Source organism: Balaenoptera borealis (genome assembly GCF_965194805.1).
Source record: "Balaenoptera borealis genome assembly, chromosome: X".
NCBI classification, from domain to species: Eukaryota; Metazoa; Chordata; class Mammalia; order Artiodactyla; family Balaenopteridae; genus Balaenoptera; species Balaenoptera borealis.
The window spans coordinates 100607284-100632334 of record NC_138881.1 but is presented as its reverse complement, the minus strand read 5'-3'; the positions used below and the strand labels follow the sequence as shown (position 1 = coordinate 100632334).

Genomic DNA, 25051 nt, shown 5'->3' with positions numbered 1-25051 from the left:
CTTAGAGAAGCGTCTGGGGACTATCTCTTGACCGAGCCCTCCATATCCAGCAGCCAGTACCAAGAAGGGAACAGTAATCAAAGTAATACGGTCGACCCTTGGTATCCGCGGGGGATTGGTTCCAGGACCCGCCGCGGATACCAAAATCGGCGGATGCTCAAGTCCCATAGTCGGCCCTCCGCATCCGCTGATGCGAAACCCATGGATATGGAGGGCCGCCTGTATATTTATTGAAATTAAAAAAAAAACAAACCTGTGTTTAAGTGGACTTGCAAGTTCAAAAGCCGTGTAGTTGAAGGGTCAACTGTATTATTAGCTAAGAGTTTGCTTGCTCTGAATTTTTGCAATGAGGTTGAAGTCAGAGTCCTCCGTACTCCCCGGGTCTCCAGGAGCAGTTCAGGGTTGGGTTTTCTGAGCATGCCTGGTGCTCAGATGCACTATGCAAACAAAACAAAAGAAAGCGAAACCCAGCGGCCGCCGCCCCCCTCCCCCCAGAAAGTCCATTAGCCTATAGATTTTTAGTAATGAATCAACATCAGATTGCAGGTGTAGAAACCTGCACAGTGCTTCAAGCACTCAAGAATGCTTACCGGGTACAGAGTTCCCGCCTTTTTTTTTTTTTTTTGTCCTTGTTGCAACTATGGACTATGCTACCTCTTTGTGCACAGCTCCTAAGCTCCTATTGCTTCTGGCTGTAGATCCTCTACAAAAGCATACATGTCCCTTGTGGTGGGCCCCTGTGGACATGGGTAAATTTACCCACTTTCTTGCCGCTGCCTATCCCCCCATCTCATCTCCTCACGTTTTCTAGAAATATTTTCCTGAGCCCTTGCTGAGGAATAAATAAATTTTATTTACTGTCAAATAAAAGAGGGCCAGGCCAGATTTAGGGCTCTATGGTTTTTCCTTGAAGAAGTGTTTTATAGATGCCCCAAGACTTAATATCCTAAATATTGAAAATAGCTTATAATAATGGGCCCTATACTTGACAATGTACTTGATTTAGCCTGTGTTTCCTTGGGCAACCATTTTCATCAACCCCCTTGGGGATCAGAAACCAAATCATTTTTGTGGGCTCCTAAATATATCATGGGACCTAGTCACCTCACCTACAGTGCCTAAGGGATAAGTGCCCCTGCCTCATGTCTCTGGAGGGTGGTCAAGAAACTAAAAAAGGTTTGTTGACCAATTCTCTTTCAAAAACTTGTAAGACATGGCAATATGAGTACCTCCTCCTGATTTTAACCAAGACATTTCCTCCTCAGGTTGGCCCTTGGTGAGTTCGGCAGGCCTCTCCCTCTCTTGGCTGGATATCCTATACACAATTTTGGTTCCATATTAGTTATCACATGAGAGACCTATGAGGGTTTTTATCATGATTTGCATTAGACAAGCTAGGACGTCTGTGACAGCTCAGGAGGTGTGTTCTTCCACATCTCAGATTTCCACAGTGAATTTGTGTTTTCTCAACTTTAGTCACCCATGTGACCCTTGACAAATGTTGCCCTACCTTGGCATCAGTCATGGTTGTATTTATTTAAAAGTTTTACTTAGCTTCACACTTTGAAAACCTTAAATACTGAATGGAGCTTCATCCTAAGCAGTAATAGCCATGAATCGTAGTCGATGTAGTGGATTTATGGGAGCAGGGGCCCTGGAGCCAGATTGCTGGCAACTAAATCCTGGCTTTGCTCACCTCCTGCTAGCTGGCTAAACTGTTAGGTTGCTTATTCTCACTTAATCTTGGTTTCCACATCTGTAAAATGATGATAGCAATAGTAACTACCTCACCAGGTTATTGTGAGGATTAACTGAGATGGTAAAAACACAGTGTTACCACTGGCCATACCATGCTGTCTCACATTTCCAATTTTCATCAATTTTGTGGTTTATTTATTCACAAAGGTCCATGAGAGAAGAAAGATGATAGCTATTCTCTGGCAGTTGGCAATGAGGACAGAAAGTTTCCGTGTGAATATGTCGCTACCATGTTTTTTTGTCCCTATATATGCTTCAGTCAGTAATCCTTTGTTGGCTACTCTGTTTACAAGGCCCTACCTCAGGCAGTGTGGAGAGTGTCATGATTCCAGACGCAGCTATTGTGCCATGGGTTCTCACAGTCTGGGGAGAGAGATCAGCCCATGTGAGAGAAAGAAGCTGAAAATTCTGGAGACAGAGTGCCCAGCCCTACCACCACTAACTTGCTGTGTGGCCAGAGGTAAATTAGCTGACCTCTCTGTGCCTCAGGTGCCACATCTGTAGGATGGGGATCATGATGGTACCTGCTGTACCGTGTTGTGAAATTTACATGAAGGAATACAAGTAAGGCCCACGGTGAGGGCTCAGATAACTTTAGCTGATGCTAGTTAAGGGGTCGGGACTGACTGCGGTCAGTCTGCACAGGGGCCTGCACTGTGACTGAAGATGCTGGACACGGAGTGGCGCCCCTGCTCCTGAGTGGATATGAGAGTCTGTGGAGTGGCACACAGCTGTGCTTGCTCATGCTGGTGACACCATGTGGGTGCTCAATGTGCACCAGGGCCTGGCTAATCAATCTTATAGCCGTCCCCTGAGGAGGGGGCCATCACTCTCTTTAGTTCCTAATGGAAGAAATGGAGGCTCAGAGAGGTCCAGTGACTTTCCTAAGGTTACATAGATCAGTGGAAGAGGGCCAGGATTCAAACCTTTGAAGAGACTTTGTTCTTAGCAGCCCGTGGTAGAAGCAGATTTGGCTTTTTTTGCAGGGTAGTGGGGTTTCCCTTACACCTCACAGAATGAGTCAAATTTTGGTAAATGCTAAGCAGGCCGTGCATGGAACTTCAGTTCAGGGAGGTAGTATGAGCAGCCCCAGGAGTGATCAAGTATAAAGCTTGTCTTAGGGAACACCAACCCAAACAGGGTGGCCAGGAGAATGAATGCATATGAAGTGCTGACCTTGAGAGGGAGCTGGAGGGGGAACCTGAAGAGAACTCTATACTGGGTGGGAAATAAAGTTTAAAAGTTAGGTTGAGGTCCAATTTATGGAAGGAGTTAGAATGTCTGCATTTGGGATCATGGAAAACTGTAAGAGTTTTGTGCCAGGGGAGTGCCTTAATGAAAGCACTGTTTTAGGATGTGTTTATAGGAAGGGAATCTCTAGGCTGGCTCTTGGTTCAGTTCATTGCAGTTACTGGGCATGCGGAACAAGGAACAGATCCGGAGGGCTTACTTGGAGGCCACAGCTGGCTGTCAGCGGGATTGGGAGCCCCCTTGAATTTGAATGTAAAGTTCCATGTGTATGGTGGCATTAGAATAGTCTGCGCACTTTTCATAAGAAAAAGTGGGACACAATGCCCCTAATCACCCCCTCCCACCCAAAATACTAAGAAAAATAAATAATAAATAATGATAATAGTCGGAAAGACCAAGGAATTGAGTAATGGAAGCAGGCTCTGGAGTTGGAGCATATGCATCTGGTTTTAGGGCACTTCTACTTTCCTGCTCATAGCAAGAGCTTTGGCCCTGAATTCTCACTACACGACACTGACAAGCCTTATTGTCCCTGAGCCTTAGTTTCCTGAACTTTTTTCTTTATATTTCTTTTTTCTTTGTGTGTATCTATTATAGATTTTTGGTTTGTGGTTACTGTGAGGTTTATATATAGCAACCTATATCTATATCTATATAGGTATATGATTGTTTTAAGTTGCTGATCTCTTAATTTCAAACACATTTTAGCAACCCTGCATTTTTATCCCATTTTAAGTAGTTTTAACATCATATTTTACCTATTTTTGATTTGTGTATCCCTTAACTACTTATTGTGGATATAGATGATTTTACTACTTTTGTCTTTTAACCTTTCTACTAGCTATATATATGGTTGACTTACTACCTTTACTGTATATTTGCCTTTACCAATGAGCTTTTTCCTTTCATAATTGTCATGTTTCTAGTTGTGGCCTTTTCTTTTTTGCTTAGAGAAGTCCCTTTAACATTTCTTGTAAATTTGATCTCTCCATCGAATCTGAATGAAAGCCTTGCTGGGTAGAGTATTTTGGTTGTAGGTTTTTCCCTTTCATCAGTTTATGTTATTTATTTATTTATTTGGTCACGCCACGCAGGTTGTGGGATCTTAGTTCCCCGACCAAGGATTGAACCTGGGCCCTCAGCAGTGAGAGTGCGGCATCCTAACCACTGGACCACGAGGGAGTTCCCCCATTTCATTACTTTTCTTCTCAGTATTTATTCTGTTATCACCAGGTGCATCCAACAGGACAACAATAGGTGCCCAAACAAACAAACAAAAATAAGATTTAATGAGAGTGGGATTGGGTTAGGGGAACACCAATACATAAAAGAGGCTTAGGACAGTCAAATTGATGCCTTGTCCCACGTCTTATTCCACTCATACCCTTTATCACAGTCTATCCACAACAATTATTTTTCCCTTATATCATTTTTTAAAATTGTGGTAAAATTCAAATAATATAAAATTACCCATTTTAATAAAGTGTATGGTTCAGTGGCATTTAGTACATTCACAATGTTCTGCCACCATCACCACCATCTAGTTTCAAAACATATTCATCAGGACTTCCCTGGTGGTCCAGCGGTTAAGCCTCTGCACTCTAATGCAGGGGGCCTGGGTTCAATCTCTGGTCAGGGAACTAGATCCCACGTGCCCCAATTAAAGATCCTACACGCGGCAGCAAAGATCCCGCATGCCGCAACTAAGACCTGGCGCAGCCAAATAAAAACAAACAAATTCATCACCCCAAAATGACACCCCTATTTATTTAGCAGTCATTGCCCAGTCCTCCCTCCTCCAGCCCTGGCAACCACTAATCTGCTTTCTGTCTCTGGATTTGCCTACTCTGGATATTTAATATTCATGGACTCATACAATATGTAACCTTTTGTGCCAGCTTCTTTCACTTGGCATAATGTTTTTGAGGTTCATCCACATTGTAGGAGGTGTTAGTACCTCATTCTTTTTTTCTCTATGTGCTATTATATGTTAAGATTTATAGGTGACAAAAGAACTGAAGGGGGCCCTGGGGATTTACAAATTTACAGATGTAAAAAGTATAATAAAATATTTAAGTTTAAAACAAAACCAAACCAAATCATTCTAAAAGGAAGAGAAGAAAGTGCTTTCAAATCTCAGATTTCTCCTACTAGGTCAATAAACTGGACTTGATTTTATAATCACTAATGTTAAAAGAATAATATGGATGTATAATTTTTCATTTTCTGATAACATAAAACATGTCACTTTAAATGAAAGAACTGTACCCTACACCCAGGAGACTAGGGTCAAGCGATAATCACCTGGATCATTATATAAAGTACCTTCAGTGAGTCAGAGAACAATAAAGTCAAGTCCTTTTTATAAAATAGCCAACGTGAGATAGAAACTAATTTTTTTCATCCCACAGATGAGGAAATTGAGTCTCAGGTGTTTAAAGCCATTTGCTGGGAATTCCCTGGGGGTCCAGTGGTTAGGACTCGGCGCTTTCACTGCCAGGGGCCCTGGTTCAATCCCTGGTTGGGAAACTAAGATCCCACAAGCTGCACGGTGTGGCCAGAAAATGAAACCAAACCAAAACAAAACACTCATTTGCTTAAATCAGTAAGGGAGCAGAAAAACCAAGGGTAGAATTGCAGGCTTGCCTCTGCCTGTTCTGGGTGTTGGGGTTTGGAGAAGAGGAACTTTTGGGTTTTACTGTGTATTATCAAAACCTTTGAAATAAGATGTACTGATGAATTAATTATGTAATTAAAAAAGCTAATTCAGCTTCTAGAATACACTTTGTAGATAGTGGGCCACAAAACAAATCTAAGCTATCACTTTGTAAGTTGCCAAAACAGATTTGGACAGGTGGCTGCTTGTACTCAAGATTTAATCATCGAACAAGTACCTATAACGCATGATTTCTGTTAGGAATTAAAATGATACTATTATTTCTCCTAACTAGCTATAATCTATTTCTATATATAGCATAACGTTACATGATTCTTTATGGTGTAATACAAGTGAGCCAAAGATAACCTCTGTATATTGGTTCTATATTGTTTACTTCTTCACAGCAGACCAGGATCCATTAGCTCAAAAGTACCTGTCCAACTGGTTTAAGTATAGCCTAAATAAGCAGAAACTTATAATATTGTTAAAATGGCCATACGACACAAGGGAACTGGCAAACAAGCCGTAGAGTCTGCTCCGCAGTTGGAGAACGCATTAAACAACCTCCTGCAACACCTGAAGGCCTTGGCTTCTAAAAATAAAGAAACCAATCTCTCATGCTTCATGAAAAAGTTCCTGGATGAACAGACCAGGAACATAAGCTATCTGGAATACCAGCTTAACTATCAGAAGGACTTAGAAAAGGTAGCCCAGAGTGAAGGACAGCTTGAAAAGGCTGCTAAAGCATCTGAAGCATCAGGTAAAGAGACAACATCTGAAGGCAACACAGCAAGTCTTCCCACCCAGCAGGTCCCAAAGTCAGCTACTTAAGAATCTTGATCTTCTTTTCTGTTTGACAGAAGTATTCTTTCCTTTTCATCTTGGATCTTAATCCTCATAGTTGTGCATGCCGATAAATCTGTTTTGCATTATAAAAGAAAGGCAGTCTACAGATTCAATGCAATCCCTATCAAAATACCAATGGGATTATCACAGAACTAGAACAAATAATTCTAAAATTTGCATGGAAACACAAAAGGCCCCAAATAGCCAAAATGACCGCGAGAAAGAACAAAGCTGGAGGTATCATGCGCCCTGATTTCAAAGTATACTACAAAGCTACAGTCATCAAAACAGTACAGTACTGGCATAAAAACAGACACGTAGATCAATGGAACAGAACATAGGGCTCAGAAATGAACCCACACTTAAATGAGCAATTAACCTATGACAAAGAAGTCAAGAACATACAATGGGCAAAAAACAGTCTCTTCAGTAAATGGTGTTGGGAAAACTGGACAGCTACATGCAAAAGCATCAAATTGTACTACTCTCACACCATGCACAAAAATCAATTCAAAATGGATTAAAGACTTCAATGTAAGACCTGAAACCATCAAACTTCTAGAAGAAAATATAGGCAGTAGTCTCTTTCACATTGGTCTTAGTAATAGTTTTTGGATATTTCTCCTCAGGCAAGGGAAACAAAAGCAAAACTAAACAAATGGGACTACATCAAACTAAAAAGCTTTTGCACAGTGAAGGAAACTGTCAACAAAACGAAAAGGCCACCTACTGAATGGGAGAAGATACTTGCAAACAAATACCTGATAAAGGGTTAATATTCAAAATATACAAAGAACTGCCACAACTCAACATCAAGAAAACAAACAACCTGATTTAAAAATGGGCTGGGGGTCTGAATAGACATTTTTCCAAAGAAGACATACAAATGGCCAACAGGAACATTAAAAGATGCTCAGCATCACTAATCATCAAGGATATGCAAATCAAAACCACAATGAGATATCACCTCACTCCTGTCAGAATGGCTTTTATCAAAAAGACAACAGATAACAAGTGTTGGTGAGGATGTGGAGAAAAAGGAACCCTCGTGCACTGTTGGTGGGAATGTAAATTGATACAGCCACTATGGAAAACAGTATGGAGATTTCTCAAAAAACTAAAAATAGAACTACCGTATGATCCACTCCTTGGTATTTATCCAAAGAAAACAAAAACACTAATTAGAAAATATATATACATCTGTATGTTCATTGCATCATTATTTACATTAGCCAATATATGGAAGCAACCTAAGTGCCCATCAATAGATGAATAAAGAAGTTGTATATATATACAATGGAGTATTACTCTGCCATAAAAAAGAATGAAATATCACCACTTGTGACAACGTGGATGGACCTAGAGGGTACTATGGTACGTGAAATAAGTCAGACAGAGGACAACAAACACTGTATGATTTCACTTATGTGTGGAATCTGAAAAAAAAAACAAGTGAGTAAACATTACAAGACAGAAACAAAGTCACAGATACAGAGAACAAACATGTGGTTGCCAGAGGGGAGGGGGGTGGAAGAAGGAAAGAAATAGGTGAGGGAAATTAAGAGGTACAAATTTCCACTTGCAAAATAAATGAGTCACAGGTATGAAATGTACAGTGTGGGGAATATAATCAATACCTATATGATATCTTTGGTGACATCTCATAACTAGACTTCTCGTGGAAATCATTTTGAAATATATAGAAATACCCAATCACTATGTTCCTATGTAACAGGAACTAACTGAGTGTTGTAGGTCAATTATACTTGAAAAACAAACACACAAACTCATAGAAAAAGAGATCAGATTTGTGGTGGGGTGGGGGAATGGATGAAGGCAATCAAATGATACAAACTTCCAGTTATAAGACAAATAAGTACTGGGGATGTAATGTACAACACGATAAATATAATGAACACAACTGTATGTTACATATGAAAGTTAAGAGAGTAAATCCTGAGAGTTCTCATCACACACAAAACTTTTTTTCTATTTATTCATGTATCTATATGAGATGATGGATGTTCACTAAACTTGTGCTAATAATCTCATGATGTGTGTAAGTCACATCATTATACTGTACACCTTAAACTTATACAGTGTTGTATGTCAATTATAGCTCAATAAAACTGGGGGGAGGAAGGAAATGCTACATTTCTTTACGAGGTAGTCCAAAATAAAGATGTCATTATCCCACCCAAATAAAATAAATAAATGAAAATGGCCAGTTTCCCTCTAGCACCTGACTATTAAAATGCACAAGGGAAAAGAATAGCAAGACCTCCATCAAGGAACATACCAAGAGGCAGTTTCAAAAATGGCCATTTGCACAGAAGTATCCTGGAGTCAGAAGGGAAGATGGTGCCCAGGACAGCTCTTGAGAGTGACACCTTGAGCAGGAGATGTATGATTGGTTTCGGGAGCCTGGGCTGAAGCCTCGACAGCTGATGGCTGAGGCCATTCAGGTCTCGGGACTGAGGTTAGAATGGGAGCAAGAGTGGTGGCTAAGCGTGGAGCCTGCGGCTTTGCTGGGCTTGGGGAACTTCAAAGAAAGGCTATGTTTTCTCCATCCGGAGACAAGATGCTGAAACCATTGCTACTGCGTAAGAAGGAGGCGATTCCGATCTCAGAGAAGATCTCAGGTGTCCAGGTTCCAAGAACCCTCTGCAGTGCTACCGCCCAAACCTGACTAGCCATGGAAACAGTTTTTGGTCCGTCAGCAAAACTCTTCCTCAGGCTGGGGTCATCCTACCAACAAGAAAGGTTGTGTGTGCCTGTGTGCCTGTGTAAATAAACTGGCGATGCAGCATGGACACTGCTTCAGTTCCGCATAAGTCCCTCCCCCTCCCCAAGACCAAGGTGGACAAGGAGCCACGTTCTTTCTCAGCATCGAGCCTGAAATAACCGAAGGCAAGGACAACAGGCCACAAGATAAATTTCACAAGGGTTATTTTAATAACACAAGCCAATTCTGCTTGTGTTCCGGGTATTTTCTGGGTATGTTTGTGTTTCTATCACAGATATGTGATATAGGGTGCAAATCTGTGTAGTATCTGTGTGTGTGCATGTGTGTTTTCTACCTGGCAGTTCCATTTGAAGAAGGCAGCATGAACAAAGGTAAGGTCTACCTGCTGCTCTTATTTATTTTTGTTTTTAAAATGAATTTATTTTATTTTTGGCTGTGTTGGGTCTTTGTGGCTGTGTGTGGGCTTTCTGTAGTTGCGGCGCTTCTCCTTGCAGTGGCTGCTCTTGTGGTGGAGCACGGGCTCTAGGTGTGCGGGCTTCAGTAGTTGTGGCACACAGGCTCAGTAGTTGTGGCGCACGGGCTTAGTTGCTCTGCGGCACGTGGGATCTTCCCGCAGGCAGACTCTTAACCACTGCGCCACCAGGGAAGCCCTACCTGCTTCTTTTAAATAAAGTGATTATCCTGGATCAGTGCTCAGGGACCACCACCTCCTGGCTTCAGGCAACACTCAACCAAGAGGCTCCCTTTCAGTGTTGAATTAGCTGGAACCAGGGTTCTCCCAAGGATGTTGAAGGTGACAAAATACACTTGAAGGCCACATCATCCGTCAGCTCTGAGCTGGGGAAGGAGCTATGCTATGCTTTCTGCGTCTGGGGGTGGGGGAGAGGGGGTGAGAAGAGCCGCACGCGGGCCTAGACAGTCTCCTCTTGCGTTACCTTCGCAGAGGTAGGCCCCTCCCCCTCCGCTAGCGTGGTTTCTATCCCCATGTGCCCTCCACAACAGGGAAGGCGGTGAACAGAACTGGGAGAGAACCAGATGATGCCCTGCTCCCTCTCCTCCATAAAGCCCTCTGAGTAGTCACTGCAGAAGTGTCCCTTGGAGTCCTCCTTGTACCTGAGCTGGTCACCATGAATGGGCCTCAGGCCTGCTTTGAAACACACTGTTCTCCCATTCGAGACTCCACACCACCCGTCTTGCACATCTAGGTGGTCCCAATGGGGCAGGGTGCGGGGAGCATGGGTGCTGGGGGAGAGGGTGGAAGAGAACAGGTGGGTCTGTGTAAACCCCTCATGGGCACCTGGGAAACTTCTGAGATGTGCATGGCCTATGATGGTGACTCAGGGCTGTTACTGCATGAAAGGAGGCCTCCTGGGCATTCGGTCTGAATGGTGCTGGCTTAGCAACTTCCATCAAATTTACTAACCCCATGTGACACAGAGAACAAATATGCAGAGAATTCACAACTTTATTGAAAGTACAAAAACATGGCCTGAAACAGTGGGTCAATGACTCTACTTCTATTTAATACACTTGGCAGGCATTTGGGGAACTGCTCTTGGTGGCGAGGTAGGCAGAATTTGAATCTGGCTCAAAGGCACTTTGAAAAAACCTGTCACAGACACCATTCAAGACGAAATGGGGGCTACCAAAGGACCACCGATGATAAGGGACCAGGCCGTGATGCATGAGGGCACCTACAGGGAAGCAAGGGTGGAAGAAGCCAGGGCGGAGGAGGCAACAGCATAGGAGGAAAGGGCGGCATGGGCGGCATGGGTGGCATGGGTGGCACGGGCAGCACGGGCCACACGGGCGGCATGGGAGGCATGGGTCGCATGGGCGGCATGGGGGGCACGGGCCACATGGGCAGCACGGGTGGCACGGGCAGCATGGGTGGCATGGGCCACATGGGCTGCAGGGGTGGCATGGGCCGCATGGGCTGCAGGGGTGGCATGGGCTGCCTGGGTGGTCTGGGCGGCATGGGCCACATGGGCTGCCCGGGCCACATGGGCGGCATGGGCTGCCCGGGCCGCATGGGCGGCATGGGCAGCCCGGGCCGCATGGGCGGCATGGGCAGCCCGGGCCGCATGGGCGGCATGGGCAGCCCGGGCCGCATGGGCGGCATGGGCAGCCCGGGCTGCATGGGCGGCATGGGCAGCCCGGGGAGCCCCGGCGGCAGTGGCTCCAGAAGAACGCAGATCCAATTCAGCTCCTGAAGCAGGATGTCAAAGCAGGGTTCACACAAACAGACGGCAACAGGGGGGGCCGGGGGCCCGGGGGGCCTGGGGGGCCTGGGGGGCCCGGGGGGCACGTTTCTGAACATTAGTGCCCTCTGATTTCTCCTCCATTTGGCCCTTCTATTCTTAAACCAACCCTTCAAGCAGAGAGAAAAAGGGATTGATTAGTATATTGAGCATTTCATGTCAGACGTGAAAAATCGCAGCAGGGAGCTCTCGGTGCCTTGAAGATTTTAAACTGCATCAGGAGAAGCTGTTTCCTTCTTGCTAAAATATCTTAGGATATGTAGCTGAGGGCGCTCCCTTCAGCCCCCCTCCCCCCCAAGAGCGAGCACCGACTATGTGCCAGGCTCTGGATTGGCATATGGCTTTGTCTCTCCCCTCCCACCTTTACTATTATTTCCCCCACTCTTAGATGCAGGTGGAGCTGACCAACTGCACTCTGTCCCTGCTGCTATTACTATGCCTGGTAGGTCTGCGTCCTGACAACTGACCATCAGCTCCAGCTGCCACTAATCCCTACTCATTGGGCAGGTGTCACCTTAGTTATGGGGGAAGTTGAGCATAGGAAAAAGTGGGTGCCTTTTAAAATCATACTGAGGGGAATGGTCCCCATTTTGAAAAACCCATCTTTGGTTACAGTAAATAATCAATAGGAGTGGGTTGGATCTTTAAACAAAAGCTTTCCTCAAGGATGACTCAAAAGGGTCATTCATCCTCTGGAACCTTGGGATGGTTAAAAAGATGGAGATGGTATTGTGAGGGAGGTTTGGTCATGGGGGGCCCAGGGACTTTGTGGCTTGTCTTGCTGGACACCGGCAGAGCTAAAGCCCTGGACACTGCCTTAATATCCGACTATAGGGGTAATGAATGTTTAGACTAACTCGGCCCAAATTTACTAAAGCTCTTAAAATCTTTGCCCAGACAAGAGTTTGGGGGGAAAGAGGCATACCATTGTCACCACTGTCAATTCTGCACTCTCCACCCTGCCCCACCCTCCAAACCTTCCTGGGCTCAGGACCAGGTCAGCTCACTCTGCTCTGGCTACAGTTGCAGGACCTTGGACCAGAGCCTCTGGTGCCCAGCACGGTTGCGCCCTCTAGGAGCTGCTAATCAACCAGGAGATCCCCATCCTGTTCCTTATGCTTAAGGCAAGAGGGTGCAACCTGCATTTTAGGAAGACAGCCGACAACCACGTGAGTGAGGGGTCACAAAATGGCTCCCCCCTAAATATCTGCCAACTATTAACAACTGAAAGTAAAGCCTGTCCTGTGGACTCCACTGCTCCCTCAGCAAATCAGTTCATGGAATTATGTCACATTTAGTATTTTTGGAAGTTTCCACTTGGCAAATTTTACATGAGACCAAGGGCCTCCGTTCTCTGTCGCCCCATTTTCCCTCTCCCATCTTAGTATTTGGGTCCTTCTGCTGCATGAATATGTGGTCAAAAAAAGCCAGTGTAATAGAGCTCATTTTGGGGGGTTCGAGTGTACCAATGGTCAAATCTGCATAAATATAAGCAATATGCAAAGCTGGCTATCTGAGGTTCAGGCTGACACTACTTCCATACTTCCAATACTGGTTTCATAAAACAACTCGTACTGTCTTTGCAAAACAAGGGAGGGTGTCCATTAAATGTTTCTTTGGGACATTCATGCTGTAGAGTTTGGAAATAGATGAAAACATTCTCCCTTTTTCTTCATTTGTTTCTTGCTGCTCTTTTTCCCTTCAGAACTCCATTAAGAGACTACTACGTAAACCCAGGAGAAGCAAGCCGCGAAAACGTCAGTTTTTCTTTTCCTCTGAGCTTGCTTTGCCTGCTTGAGAAAGCAGAGGCCTGGGCCTCCCAAGCCCTGGCCAGACCTGACTGTGAGCCCAGCCCGTGGCCTTAGGCTGCCAGCACTGCTTTCCAGACCCCACCACCAGCTCTGCAGTCCGTGTCCATCACTGCCCTCACACACGCTCTCTGCAGCAAAGCTAGTGAACCCATCCTGATTCTTCTTTTTCTCTCTTTCTTTCTTTTCTTCTTCTTTTTGCCCCCAAATACTCCTTTGGTATAACTTAGGCTTTTCTATAGTCTCAAATAATCACTCCTGATCCTTTGACTCACAAACTAGTCATCACTGGAAGAGCAACGGTATTTCACCTTACCACGGGTAAGAATCCTGCCTGAACTAAGAGTCATCCTCTACTACCAGCAAATTCCACACACCCCATCTCTTCGCAACAGTACCACGAAAAGGAAGAAAAGCCTCAGGTGTTAGAAATTCCTCAAGAGACTATTCATGAATGCATTTGGTAGTCTCAAAAATTTGAATGTGTGAGGAATCCTCACGGCGTAGGTTCCACTCTGTATAACACTTGCCTACCTTCCACCTTTCTCAGGGCGGTGGAACTTTGTTTGAAATTATTGTTTTAGTTTGTTTTGTGCTTTAGACATATTTCAAAGGTTGCAACTCACCCTCCCACCTCCACTATAATGCAAAACCTACTATGTTAGCAACGCTTTCAGGCTGGCATATCAAAGAATTCCAGAAAATGAGGATTTAGGGCTGCCACTCTCTCCACTACTTTACCAAACACTTAGAAACTCCAGCAGGAGAGGGCCTCTCTCCCATGGGGCTGGGTGTGTGTGTGTGAGTGGGGGGGACCTCTTCTCCTCAGCCCTTGGGCTGGAAGCCCAGATCAGCCCTGGGGGATCCCTGTCGGGGCTGCCATGAGCTGGGCAGCCTTGTTTTCCTACCTCAGACATTTGTAGTTGCTGGGAGCCCCTACTTGGTCTACACCAGGCTGGGCCTTATGTGGCAGCACTGGGCACGGGGCCTCTGGCTTTCTTTCCCAGGACACTGCCAGGCTCTCATGGGCTGATCCTGGCCTAGGTTGTCCCCAGGCAAGGACGTATGCACTCCCAACAAGTGATCACCTACCGTACAGGCACCCACCAGTGAGGGGGCCTCTCACCTCCTGCCCTCCTAGAGACAACTGCCTGGTCCCAGTGGATGTCACCAGGAACGGGGTCCAGGCATGGCGGCTGCTGTAGAAGGGCAGCTGAGGCCACCTCAGTTGCGGGGAAGCTCACCGTTTTCCCTGCCTGGACTGACCTGGGCGCCAGCCAGGCCGCTCCAGCCCTCAGCCCCCAGCTGTGTCTCCTGCACACGGTCCCGTGCAGGATTGTGAGGCGGGGGTGGCGAGGAAGAGCCCTGAGTGGGTGCTGGAGAAGAAGGGCACCCCGGGCGTCAGGGCAAGGAAGTCAGACCTGCCCCTCAGCACACTGGCAGCAGCTCAAGCCCTGCCCTAGGCAGCGAGCTGCCTCCAGTGGGACAGCTCGGGGACCCAAAGCCTGTGAGCTGTGCCACCCAGCCCGGGCCCTCGCCTCTGGAAAGTGTTCGACATTCAAGTGCCTCCCTCATCAGCTGACAAAATGGTGTTTTACAAAAGTTCTAAACAATTCTAAAGTCCTAAAAGTATTTTCTTCGCTAACAAAAGTTCTGAGAGCATCTTATTTTGTTCTGAAAGCAAGAAACCACTCTCTGTGGAAAAGATAACAAAAGAACAGCTGCGGGAGGAGCAGACTTGGGCTCTACGCTCTCCCCTCCCCGTCAGCGTCAGCTTGACTAAACGTGCATCAGGTGCTCCTCTGTTGTGTTCTGAGTGTGAATTATCCCCTCACTCCAATGCCCAAGTACTTACGTATTCACTCCTTATGCAAAGAACTTACGCTTGGTTTTAAATAATTTAATATAATTGGACTCCTTGGTGCATTAATTTGAATAATTGCCACTTCAGACTTAACCTCAGTGTGACTCCACACAAAAGTGGTACCTAAAGGATACCAGTGTTAGAAGGAATTCAACTTGTGTGTGTGAGTGTGTGTGTAGAATTCAGTGACATATAATATATAACTTTATATAGGTATAGTTTATACAAAGGTATATATATATACATATATATATTCACCTTTATATACAAGGAATAGTATACTATGGTAGTTTTTTTTTCCTTTAGGAAATCAAAATCTTCTGGTTATGGGCAATTTCCAAAACCTGGGGTTTACTTATCCCATTTACCTCCAACTGAGAGCCCAAAGTTCAAACCTTATTTCCCAAACATGGAAACGGCTACAAAAAGAAACCGACGTGAGAATGCCCAGGACAAAGGTGTCCAAGTCCCAAAGCAGGTTTTAGAATGGCTGCCCTGCCAAGGTGCTTTTTTCAGGTTTACTGACCTTCACTTTGGCTTCAGTCACACCCATGCGCCTTGTAAGCTCCTGTCTGAGGGGAGAAAATTGGAAGTGTTCAGCATTGGGGGTTGTGGATGAAGCTGAATATAGGATGCTATTTCATCCTTTAAAAAATTTCTTTTCTGGAAAATGCCAGTGATTTATTTTAAGAACCAATTTCTGCAGTACGAAAACTCACACATTTTCAGGTTATACAGTGAAAATAAGTTGACAAAGCGTTTAAGGAAAGCCAAGTCTCATTAGTAAAGGAGGCACAGTTCCCAAAAACACATGAAATTCTAATCCAGTTTCTTTTAGTGCTACCATCTTCAAAAATGAATAAAAATCTCTGACAAAATATCTTTACCAACTTTCAATCATTGCTCTTGCCCATTTTATGATTAAATTAGACCTTAGGGCTTCCCTGGTGGCGCAGTGGTTGAGGGTCTGCCTGCCGGTGTGGGGGGCGGGGGTTCAGGCCCTGGTCTGGGAGGATCCCACATGCCGCGGAGTGGCTGGGCCCGTGGGCCGCAATTCCTGGGCCTGTGCGTCTGGAGCCTGTGCTCCACAGCGGGAGGGGCCGCGGTGGTGAGGGACCCGCGCGCCGCGATGAGGGGTGGCCCCCGCTTGCCATGGCTGGAGAGGGCCCTCGCGCAGAAACGGAGACCCAACGCAGCCACAAATAAATAAATAAATAAAATTTTTAAAAAAAGGAAATGTTTATTTAGAATGAGGAAGGAAATCACAAAAAAAATTATAAATTAAAAAAAATTAGACCTTAAAATAGCTCGCTTGCTGGATCAATCTATCAGTGATGAACAGGTTGGAGTATGTCCTAGTAGGTACGAAAGGACGGCACAAAATGCTGTTCATTCGCTGGTTGAGCTTATTTTAAAAAAATTTTTAGGGCTTCCCTGGTGGCGCAGTGGTTAAAAATCCTCCAGCCAATGCAGGGCACATGGGTTCGAGCCCTGGTCGGGGAAGATCCCACATGCCACAGAGCAACTAAGCCCGCGTGCCTAGAGCCCGAGCTCCACAACAAGAGAAGCCACCACAATGAGAAGCCCGCGCACCGCAGCAAAGAGTAGCCCCCGCTCGCCACAACTAAAGAAAGCCCGTGCACAGCAACGAAGACCCAATGCAGCCTAAAATAAATAAATAAATTAATTAATTAATTAAAAAAAATTTTTTTTATTACCAACTCCCCAGCGCGGACCTAGTACACTATTCTGTAATCTGTAGCTTGAGACTTGCTTTAGAGACAGTTTTCTCACAAGAGCAAAATTTAAGGGAATGCAGAAAAATCACTAGTCAAGATAAATAATTTTCAAAACCACTATTTTAAAATACAAATATCAATGCAAATATAATCCATGAATAACTGATGGTCAAAACTTCAGATAAAAGTAGACTCCAACTCTGCATTTGCTCTACCACGCCTCAGGCGACTCATTATTTATGTTAACCGGCGGCCGACAAAGCTCCCCGACATGACTTATTCAAACACCGCACGGAAATATCGACCTCGATTCCCACCAGGCAGAGCCCCCGCCCCCGTCCTAGGCCCCGAGTGCGCCGGAAGGGCCGGGCCGCCGCCAGGCCCCGGGGCTTTCAGGTCCGGAGCCGAGGAGAGGGACCCGCGCGAGCGCCGCCCGCCACCCGCGCGGCAGCCCGCGCCGCCCGAGACGCCCGCTTACCGCGTGCGCTCGTTGGGGTACTGAGTACGCTGGAAAACGCGCTCCAGGTCCTGCAGCTGCACCCGCGTGAACCTGGCGTGGGGGACCTGCTGCTGCCCCTCTGCGGCCTCGGGACCCTCGACGGCGGCCCGCGGGGGCTGCTCCTCGCCGCCCTGCTCTCCGCCTTCGCCGCCGCTAGCCTCAGCCTCGGCCTCGGCCTCGCGGCTTTCGCCGTCCGCGGGGCCGGCGGCTCCGACGCTGACATCGCAGCCTTCCTTTCCTTCTCCTTCGTCTCCCGCCTCTTTCCCTTCCGCGGCTGCTCCCAGCTCGGGTTCGGACTGAGCCTTCTGCTCCTCTCCCCCCTCTCCGGGAAGCGAGATCTCCGCGGGCTTCACCTCTGCAAGGGAGGAAACCCAAAGAGAAAGATCAGGCCGTCGAGGGAGCCCGGCTCTGGGGAGGGGCTGCGTCCGAGTGGGGTCCTGCCGTTCGCCCCTCCCTGGGATCGGCTAAAGCGAGTGCCCCGCCCGCCACTGACCGTGCGCTTCTTCCCGCTCCCCGTCGACCCCCAGCTTGAGGAAGCCGGCGACGGCTGCATCCACGTCGTCATAGGCATCGTGGCTGCTCTGCGGCTGACGCTCCATGTCCCGACTGCTGTCGAGGAGGCTGTGAGCTTCAGCGGAGGCTGCGCTGAATCTCCTGAGACCCCCGGCTCACGACTCAAGGCTAGAGCGGTGGCCCACAACCCGGCACCGCTAAGGCTCCTCTGGCGTCTGGTCAGCTCTCAGGGAGTCTGGAATAACGCTCTCTGTGGGTTTACCACAGCCTGCTGGGGGTTGGGTTGGCTGATGTGCGCATGCGGCAGGGCCTCCGCCGTCTAGGGGGCGCTGGCGGGGGGGCGGGGGATGTTGCGCGCCGCCCGGGCGCTGGTAGGGAGCATGCGTGAGAGCAGAACGCCGGGTCCCAGGTTGCAACCTAGCTGACTAAGTACTCCGCACTGGGTCGGGCGTCTTCCCAGACCAAGGGGCTGTGCCCGATTTGTGGAGGGTACGAGAGAGACCTCACCCAGGCTCCATAGACCTTAGAGAAGCGTCTGGGGACTATCTCTTGACCGAGCCCTCCATATCCAGCAGCCAGTACCAAGAAGGGAACAGTAATCAAAGTAATACGGTCGACCCTTGGTATCCGCGGGGGATTGGTTCCAGGACCCGCCGCGGATACCAAAATCGGCGGATGCTCAAGTCCCATAGTCGGCCCGCCGCATCTGCTGATGCGAAACCCATGGATATGGAGGGCCGCCTGTATATTTATTGAAATTAAAAAAAAAACCTGTGTTTAAGTGGACTTGCAAGTTCAAAAGTCGTGTAGTTGAAGGGTCAACCGTATTATTAGCTAGGAGTTTGCTTGCTCTGAATGTTTGCAATGAGGCTAAAGTCAGAGTCCACCATACTCCCCCAGGGTCTCCGGGAACAGGAGCTTGGGTTTTATGAGCATGCGGGGTGCTCAGATGTACTACAGGGGTAAAAACCAACCTAGCACACCCCTTAAGAAAGTCCATGGCCAGTAGATTCTTAGTAATGAATCCACATCAGATTGCAGAAGTTGAAACCTGCACAGTGCTTAGAGCATCTGAGAATGCATAAAGTGCAAGGGCTCCTCTTCGTCCTGGTTTTGACTGTGGATAATGCAACTTCTGCGCTGCGTCTGACTATAGACCTTCTTCAAAAACCTACTCGTTCCCTTTGCTGGGCGAGTGCTGTGGACCTGGTCGAATTCCTCCCTTTCCTGCTGCTGCCTCCTCCCCTTTTCCTCTAAACCTCCCTTTTCTAGAAATATCTTCCTGAGCTCTTTCTGCGGAATAAATAAAATTTATTTATTGTCAAATACAGAGATCCAGGCCAGATTGAGGGCCCTGAGATTCTTCCTGCAAGGAGTGTTTTGTGGATGCTTCAGGATGTGTTAATATTCTAAATATTAAGACTAGCTTCTAACAGTGGACCCTATGCTTGACAATGTATGTGAAGTATCTTAATTTTACCTGCACGACCACCATTCTCATTAACCCTATTTTATATCAGAAATTAAACTACGTTCATGGGCCCCAAATGTATCATGGACCCTAGTCACCTCATGTACTATGCCTAATAGATAACTACCCCCTGCCTCATGCTCCCAGAGAATGGGTAAGAAAACAGCTAAAATGTTTGGTTGGGGACTTCCCTGGTGGTGCAGTGGTTGAGAATCTGCCTGCCAATGCAGGGGACACGTGTTCGATCCCTAGTCCGGGAAGATCCCACATGCTGTGGAGCAACTAAGCCCGTGTGCCACAACTACTGAGCCTGCGCTCTAGAGCCCATGAGCCACAACTACTGAGCCGACGTGCCACAACTACTGAAGCCCACGTGCCTAGAGCCTGTGCTCCGCAACAAGAGAAGCCACCGCAATGAGAAGCCCGCGCACCACAACAAAGAGTAGACCCTGCTCACCACAACTAGAGAAAGCCCATGTGCAGCAACAAAGACCCAACGCAGCCAAAAAATAAATTTTAAAAAAATGTTTGGTTGGCCAATTCACTCTCAAAAAGATGGTAAGAGATTGCAATCTGACGGCCTCTGTCTTTGACCAAGATATTACCTTCTCAGGATAGCACTTCCTGGAGCCAAACTACTGACATCAGAAACCTTGCTTTCTCCCCACTTGCTACCTGGCTAACCTGAGTTACTTATTCTCCCTTAGCCTTAGTTTCCTTATCTCCAAAATCGAGATAACAACAGTACCTAATTCTTGGGGTTGTTGTGAGGATTAATGGAGATAATTTTTAAAATCTTTATAAGTGACCATACCATGTTGCCTCCCATTTCCTTCCATCTTTTTAGCAATTATTTTTCATGAGGGCCCAGGAGAGAAGATAAAGATGGTTATCATCTGAGTGTTGGCAATGAAGAGAGGATATTTTCTTGTGAAAATAATGTCCCTGCCATGTCTTCTTGTACCTATATGTGCTTCAGGCAATAAGCCTATGTTGGCTGCTGCATGTACAGGACAGCAATGTGGGAAGGCCTGTGAAAGCCAACCTGGCCATTGTGCTGGAGGTTCTCACAATCTGGGGAGGCAAACTGGCCCACCTAGGAGTAGGAGGACCCACAGTATGGACGCACACCTCCAAGCCCCACACCTTACTTACTCTGTGACCCTGGGCAAGGTAGCTGACCTCTTAGAGCTTCAGGTACCACATCTGTAGGATGGGGATCATGATGGTACCTGCTGTACCGTGTTGTGAAATTTACATGAAGGAATACAAGTAAGGCCCACGGTGAGGGCTCAGATAACTTTAGCTGATGCTAGTTAAGGGGTCGGGACTGACTGCAGTCAGTCTGCACAGGGGCCTGCACTGTGACTGAAGATGCTGGACACGGAGTGTCGCCCCGCTCCTGAGTGGATATGAGAGTCTGTGGAGTGGCACACAGCTGTGCTTGCTCATGCTGGTGACACCATGTGGGTGCTCAATGTGCACCAGGGCCTGGCTAATCAATCTTATAGCCCTCCCCTGAGGAGGGGGCCATCACTCTCTTTAGTTCCTAATGGAAGAAATGGAGGCTCAGAGAGGTCCAGTGACTTTCCTAAGGTTACACAGCCCAAAGGTAGGGCCAGGATTCAAATCTTTGAAAAGACTTTGTACTTAGCAGCCCGTGGTAGAAGCAGGTTTGGTTTTTGTGGGTAGGGTGTTGTTTGTACCTCACAGGATGGATCAGACACTGCCAGATGCTGTGCAGGTTGTGCTGGAAATCCCAGTTAAAAGAAGTAGCATGGTGTAAATCAACTATACTTAAAAAATAAAAAAAGGTAGATGAGCAGCCCCAGGAGGGATGAGTGCAAGCTTGTCTCAGGGAACCCCAACACAGCCAGGGTGGCCAGTCAAGTGCATGCAAAGTGTGGCCTTGAGAGGGAATTGGAGGGAGAACCTGAAGATAACACTGTAGTGGGTGAGAAGTAAAGTTTAAAAGGTGGATTGAGGTCAAAGTTATGGAAGGAGTCAGAATGCCAGCATCTGGGCATGGATAACTGTAATGGTTTTGGTCAGGGGGCAGTGATAATGAAAGTGGTATCTTAGGATGTGGAGTAGAGGGGGAGAGTCTCTAATGTGGCACCCTGCTCAGTTCATTGCAGTTGTTGGAGTGGGGTACATCGACCAGACATGGGGTTCCTGACTTGGAGGCCATGGTTGGCCATTGGGGAGATCGTGAGTCTTTTTGAACATGAATGTAAATTTTAAGAGTGTGTGCACCTTTCATCAGATAATCAAGGGGGTACATGATGGCACTAACTATCTCCTCCCAAAGCACAGAAGACCACAGTTTTGAGTAAAGATGCCAGGCTTTAGAGTTGGAACACCTGAATCTGGTTTCAGCGCACAGCACTGTTCTTCTAGTTCCCTTCTCATAGCAAGAACTTTGGCCCCATGTTCTTGTCACGTGACACTGAGCATGCCTGACATCTCTCTGAGCTTCAGTTTCCCAATTGTAAAATAGGGTGACTATTATTACTACTACTACTAGCTAAAATAATCATCTTACAAAATACTTTTCTTTTTTCTTTTTTTTTATTTCTTAGTCTCTGTCTACATTTCACTTAGCATAATGCCCTCTAGATTCATCCATGTTGTGGCAGGATTTCCTTCTTTCTCGTGACTGAACAATATCCCATTGTATATGTACACCCGATCTTCTTTATCCATTCATCCATCAATGGACACTCAGGTTGTTTGTATGTCTTGCTATTTACAGAATTCTTGTGAAGCGAGAATGAAGTATGGAAAGATGATACTTTATTAATTTTAACTGAGTAAAAATATAAGGGGTGATTTTTATTATTGTCATTTGTGCTAAGGGATTTGGCTTTTTATTTTTTAAATACCATTTATCATGAAATTTTCAAACATACACAAAAGTAGAAAGAATACAGTAATGCAATAATGAACCCCCATAGAAATCATCATCCAGATTCAATATCAGGATTTTGCTAAACTTGCTTCATCTATCCTGTTTTTTTTCCTCCATCTCTCTTTTGTTCCCTCCCTTCCTTCTGTCTTTTTCTACTCCTCCCCTCCCCACTCACTCTCCTCTTCTTGCTGTGCTAATTTAAAAGAAACTCAACACAACATGTATTTTCATCCCTATATCTTCATGTGTATACACTTTCTAAAAAATACAGACTTTTTTTCCTACATAACCACAGTGCCATCCAGGCACCTGAATGGTAATAATAATCCCTTGGTGCCATCACCCAGTCACTTGTATTCCGAATTCCCTGATTGCCTCAAAAATGACTTCTTACAGTTGGTTTTTTTAGGATATAAGTTTTTCTGTGTCTACACTGATAAAGTAAAAGGAAAACTCGAGGGGGGGGGGACATTTGCATATGTAATCCCAGCCTTAGAAAGGGGAGGAGGAAATTAAAGACAGCCCTGGATATATACTACTGCTGGTGGTTGTATGTGGCAATAAAAGTGATTCAGTTTGGGTTTTTTTAAATAAATTTATTTTATTTATTTATTTTTAGCTGCATTGGCTCTTCGTTGCCGCGCACGGGCTTTCTCTAGTTGCGGTGAGCAGGGTCTCCTCTTCGTTGCAGTGCGCGGGCTTCTCATTGCAGTGGCTTCTCTTGTTGTGGAGCACGGGCTCTAGGCACACGGGCTTCACTAGTTATGGCACATGGGCTCAGTACTTGTGGCTCACGGGCTCTAGAGCACAGGCTCAGTAGTTGTGGCACACGGGCTTATTTGCTCTCCAGCATGTGGGATCTTCCCGGACCAGGGCTCGAACCCACGTCCCCTGCATTAGCAGGCGGATCCCTAACCACTGCGCCGCCAAGGGAAGCCCCCTCAGATTCTAATTTTAATCCAGACTGAACAAACTGAAAGCTAACTGTATTAGCAAAGATGTTCCAAATGTAAAAGTTTGTTATGTTATTAACAGAACTATTTACATGCATATTTACAAGCAGTCCTTTTGTACATAAGTTTTACTTTTAGTTAATTGGAAAAAGATTTTTGATATTAGGTAAAAATATTACTAAAATAGGGCTGAGGTGGTACCACATTATAGTAAAGTATTAGAGAAGTGATTCTCAAGGTGTATCAATAATAAAACAGATGAAAACTTGAGTGACAAAGATCTAGTAAAATTCTCTAGTAGAAAAGTCAATGCAACTCATGCTATAAAACAAAAGTGGTAAAGTCATATAAATAAAGCAGAATACTGTTATAGGCTTTATTTTTTTAATAATTTAAACCATAATTCAAAAAGAGCCATGTACCAAAATGTTCACTGCAGCTCTATTTACAATAGCCAGGACATGGAAGCAACCTAAGTGTCCATAAACAGATGAATGGATAAAGAAGATGTGGCACATATATACATGGAATATTACTCAGCCGTAAAAAGAAATGAAATTGAGTTATTTGTAGTGAGGTGGATGGACCTAGAGTCTGTCATACACAGTGAAGTAAGTCAGAAAGAGAAAAATAAATACCGTATGCTAACACATATATATGGAATCTAAAAAAAAAAAAAATGAACCTAGGGGCAAGACGGGAATAAAGACACCGACCTACTAGAGAATGGACTTGAGGACACTGGGAGAGGGAAGGGTAAGCTGGGACAAAGTGAGAGAGTGGCATGGACATATATACACTACCAAACATAAAATAGCTAGCTAGTGGGAAGCAGCCGCACAGCACAGGGAGATCAGCTCGGTGCTTTGTGACCACCTAGAGCTGTCGGATAGGGAGGCTGGGAGGGAGGGAGACGCAAGAGGGAAGAGATATGGGGACATATGTATATGTATAACTGATTCACTTTGTTATAAACCAGAAACTAACACACCATTGTAAAGCAATTATACTCCAATAAAGATGTTTAAAAAAATAAAATAAATTTATTTTATTTATTTATTTATTTATTTATTTTTGGTTGCATTGGGTCTTCGTTGCTGGGTGCGGGCTTTCTCTAGTTGTGCGAGCGGGGGCTACTCTTCATTGCAGTGCGCCGGCTTCTCATTGTGGTGGCTTCTCTTGTTGCAGAGCACGGGCTCTAGGTGTGCAGGCTTCAGTAGTTGTGGCATGCAGGCTTCAGTAGTTGTGGCATGCAGGCTTCAGAAGTTGTGGCACGTGGGCTCAGTAGTTGTGGCTCGTGGGCTCTAGAGCGCAGGCTCAGTAGTTGTGGTGCATGGGCTTAGTTGCTCCATGGCATGTGGGATCTTCCCAGACCAGAGATCGAACCTGTGTCCCCTGCATTGGCAGGCGGATTCTTAACCACTGCACCATCAGGGAAGTCCCTGTTATAGGCTTTAGGGTAATGAGGTTAGGTGAAAAAAATGAACAATTCTAAAATTGCAATAAATCCTCAGTGAAGAATCTTGGTTGTTTAGTTGGGTGTTCTAAGTTGTTGTCTTTTTTAAATTTTTATTGGAGTATAGTTGATTTACAATGTTGTGTTAGTTTTGGGTGAACAGCAAAGTGAATCATATATATATATATATATATATATATATATATATATATATATTCACTCTTTTTTTAGATTCTTTTCCCATATAGGCCATTACAGAGTCTAGGTCTTTTCTTTTAACCCCGTTTTGAAAGCCCTTGGTATCAAATATCATCTG

At 45.8% G+C, this 25051-nt stretch overlaps 2 protein-coding genes across 2 annotated transcripts in view; both read right to left on the bottom strand.

Annotated features, from left to right (window-relative positions):
- The window catches only part of LOC309620714 (uncharacterized protein), a 42702-nt gene that overhangs the window by 12463 nt on the left and 5188 nt on the right, over positions 1–25051 (bottom strand). The gene's annotated exons all lie outside the window — the stretch shown is intronic.
- Positions 10462–18030, bottom strand: LOC309620160 (uncharacterized protein; the record flags this gene model as incomplete). The annotated part of the gene is made up of 5 exons (XM_082376222.1): positions 10462–10502; positions 10959–11631; positions 15720–15765; positions 17411–17786; positions 17925–18030. 5 exons carry the CDS (start codon positions 18028–18030, stop codon positions 10462–10464), a joined length of 1242 nt encoding a protein of 413 aa, XP_082232348.1.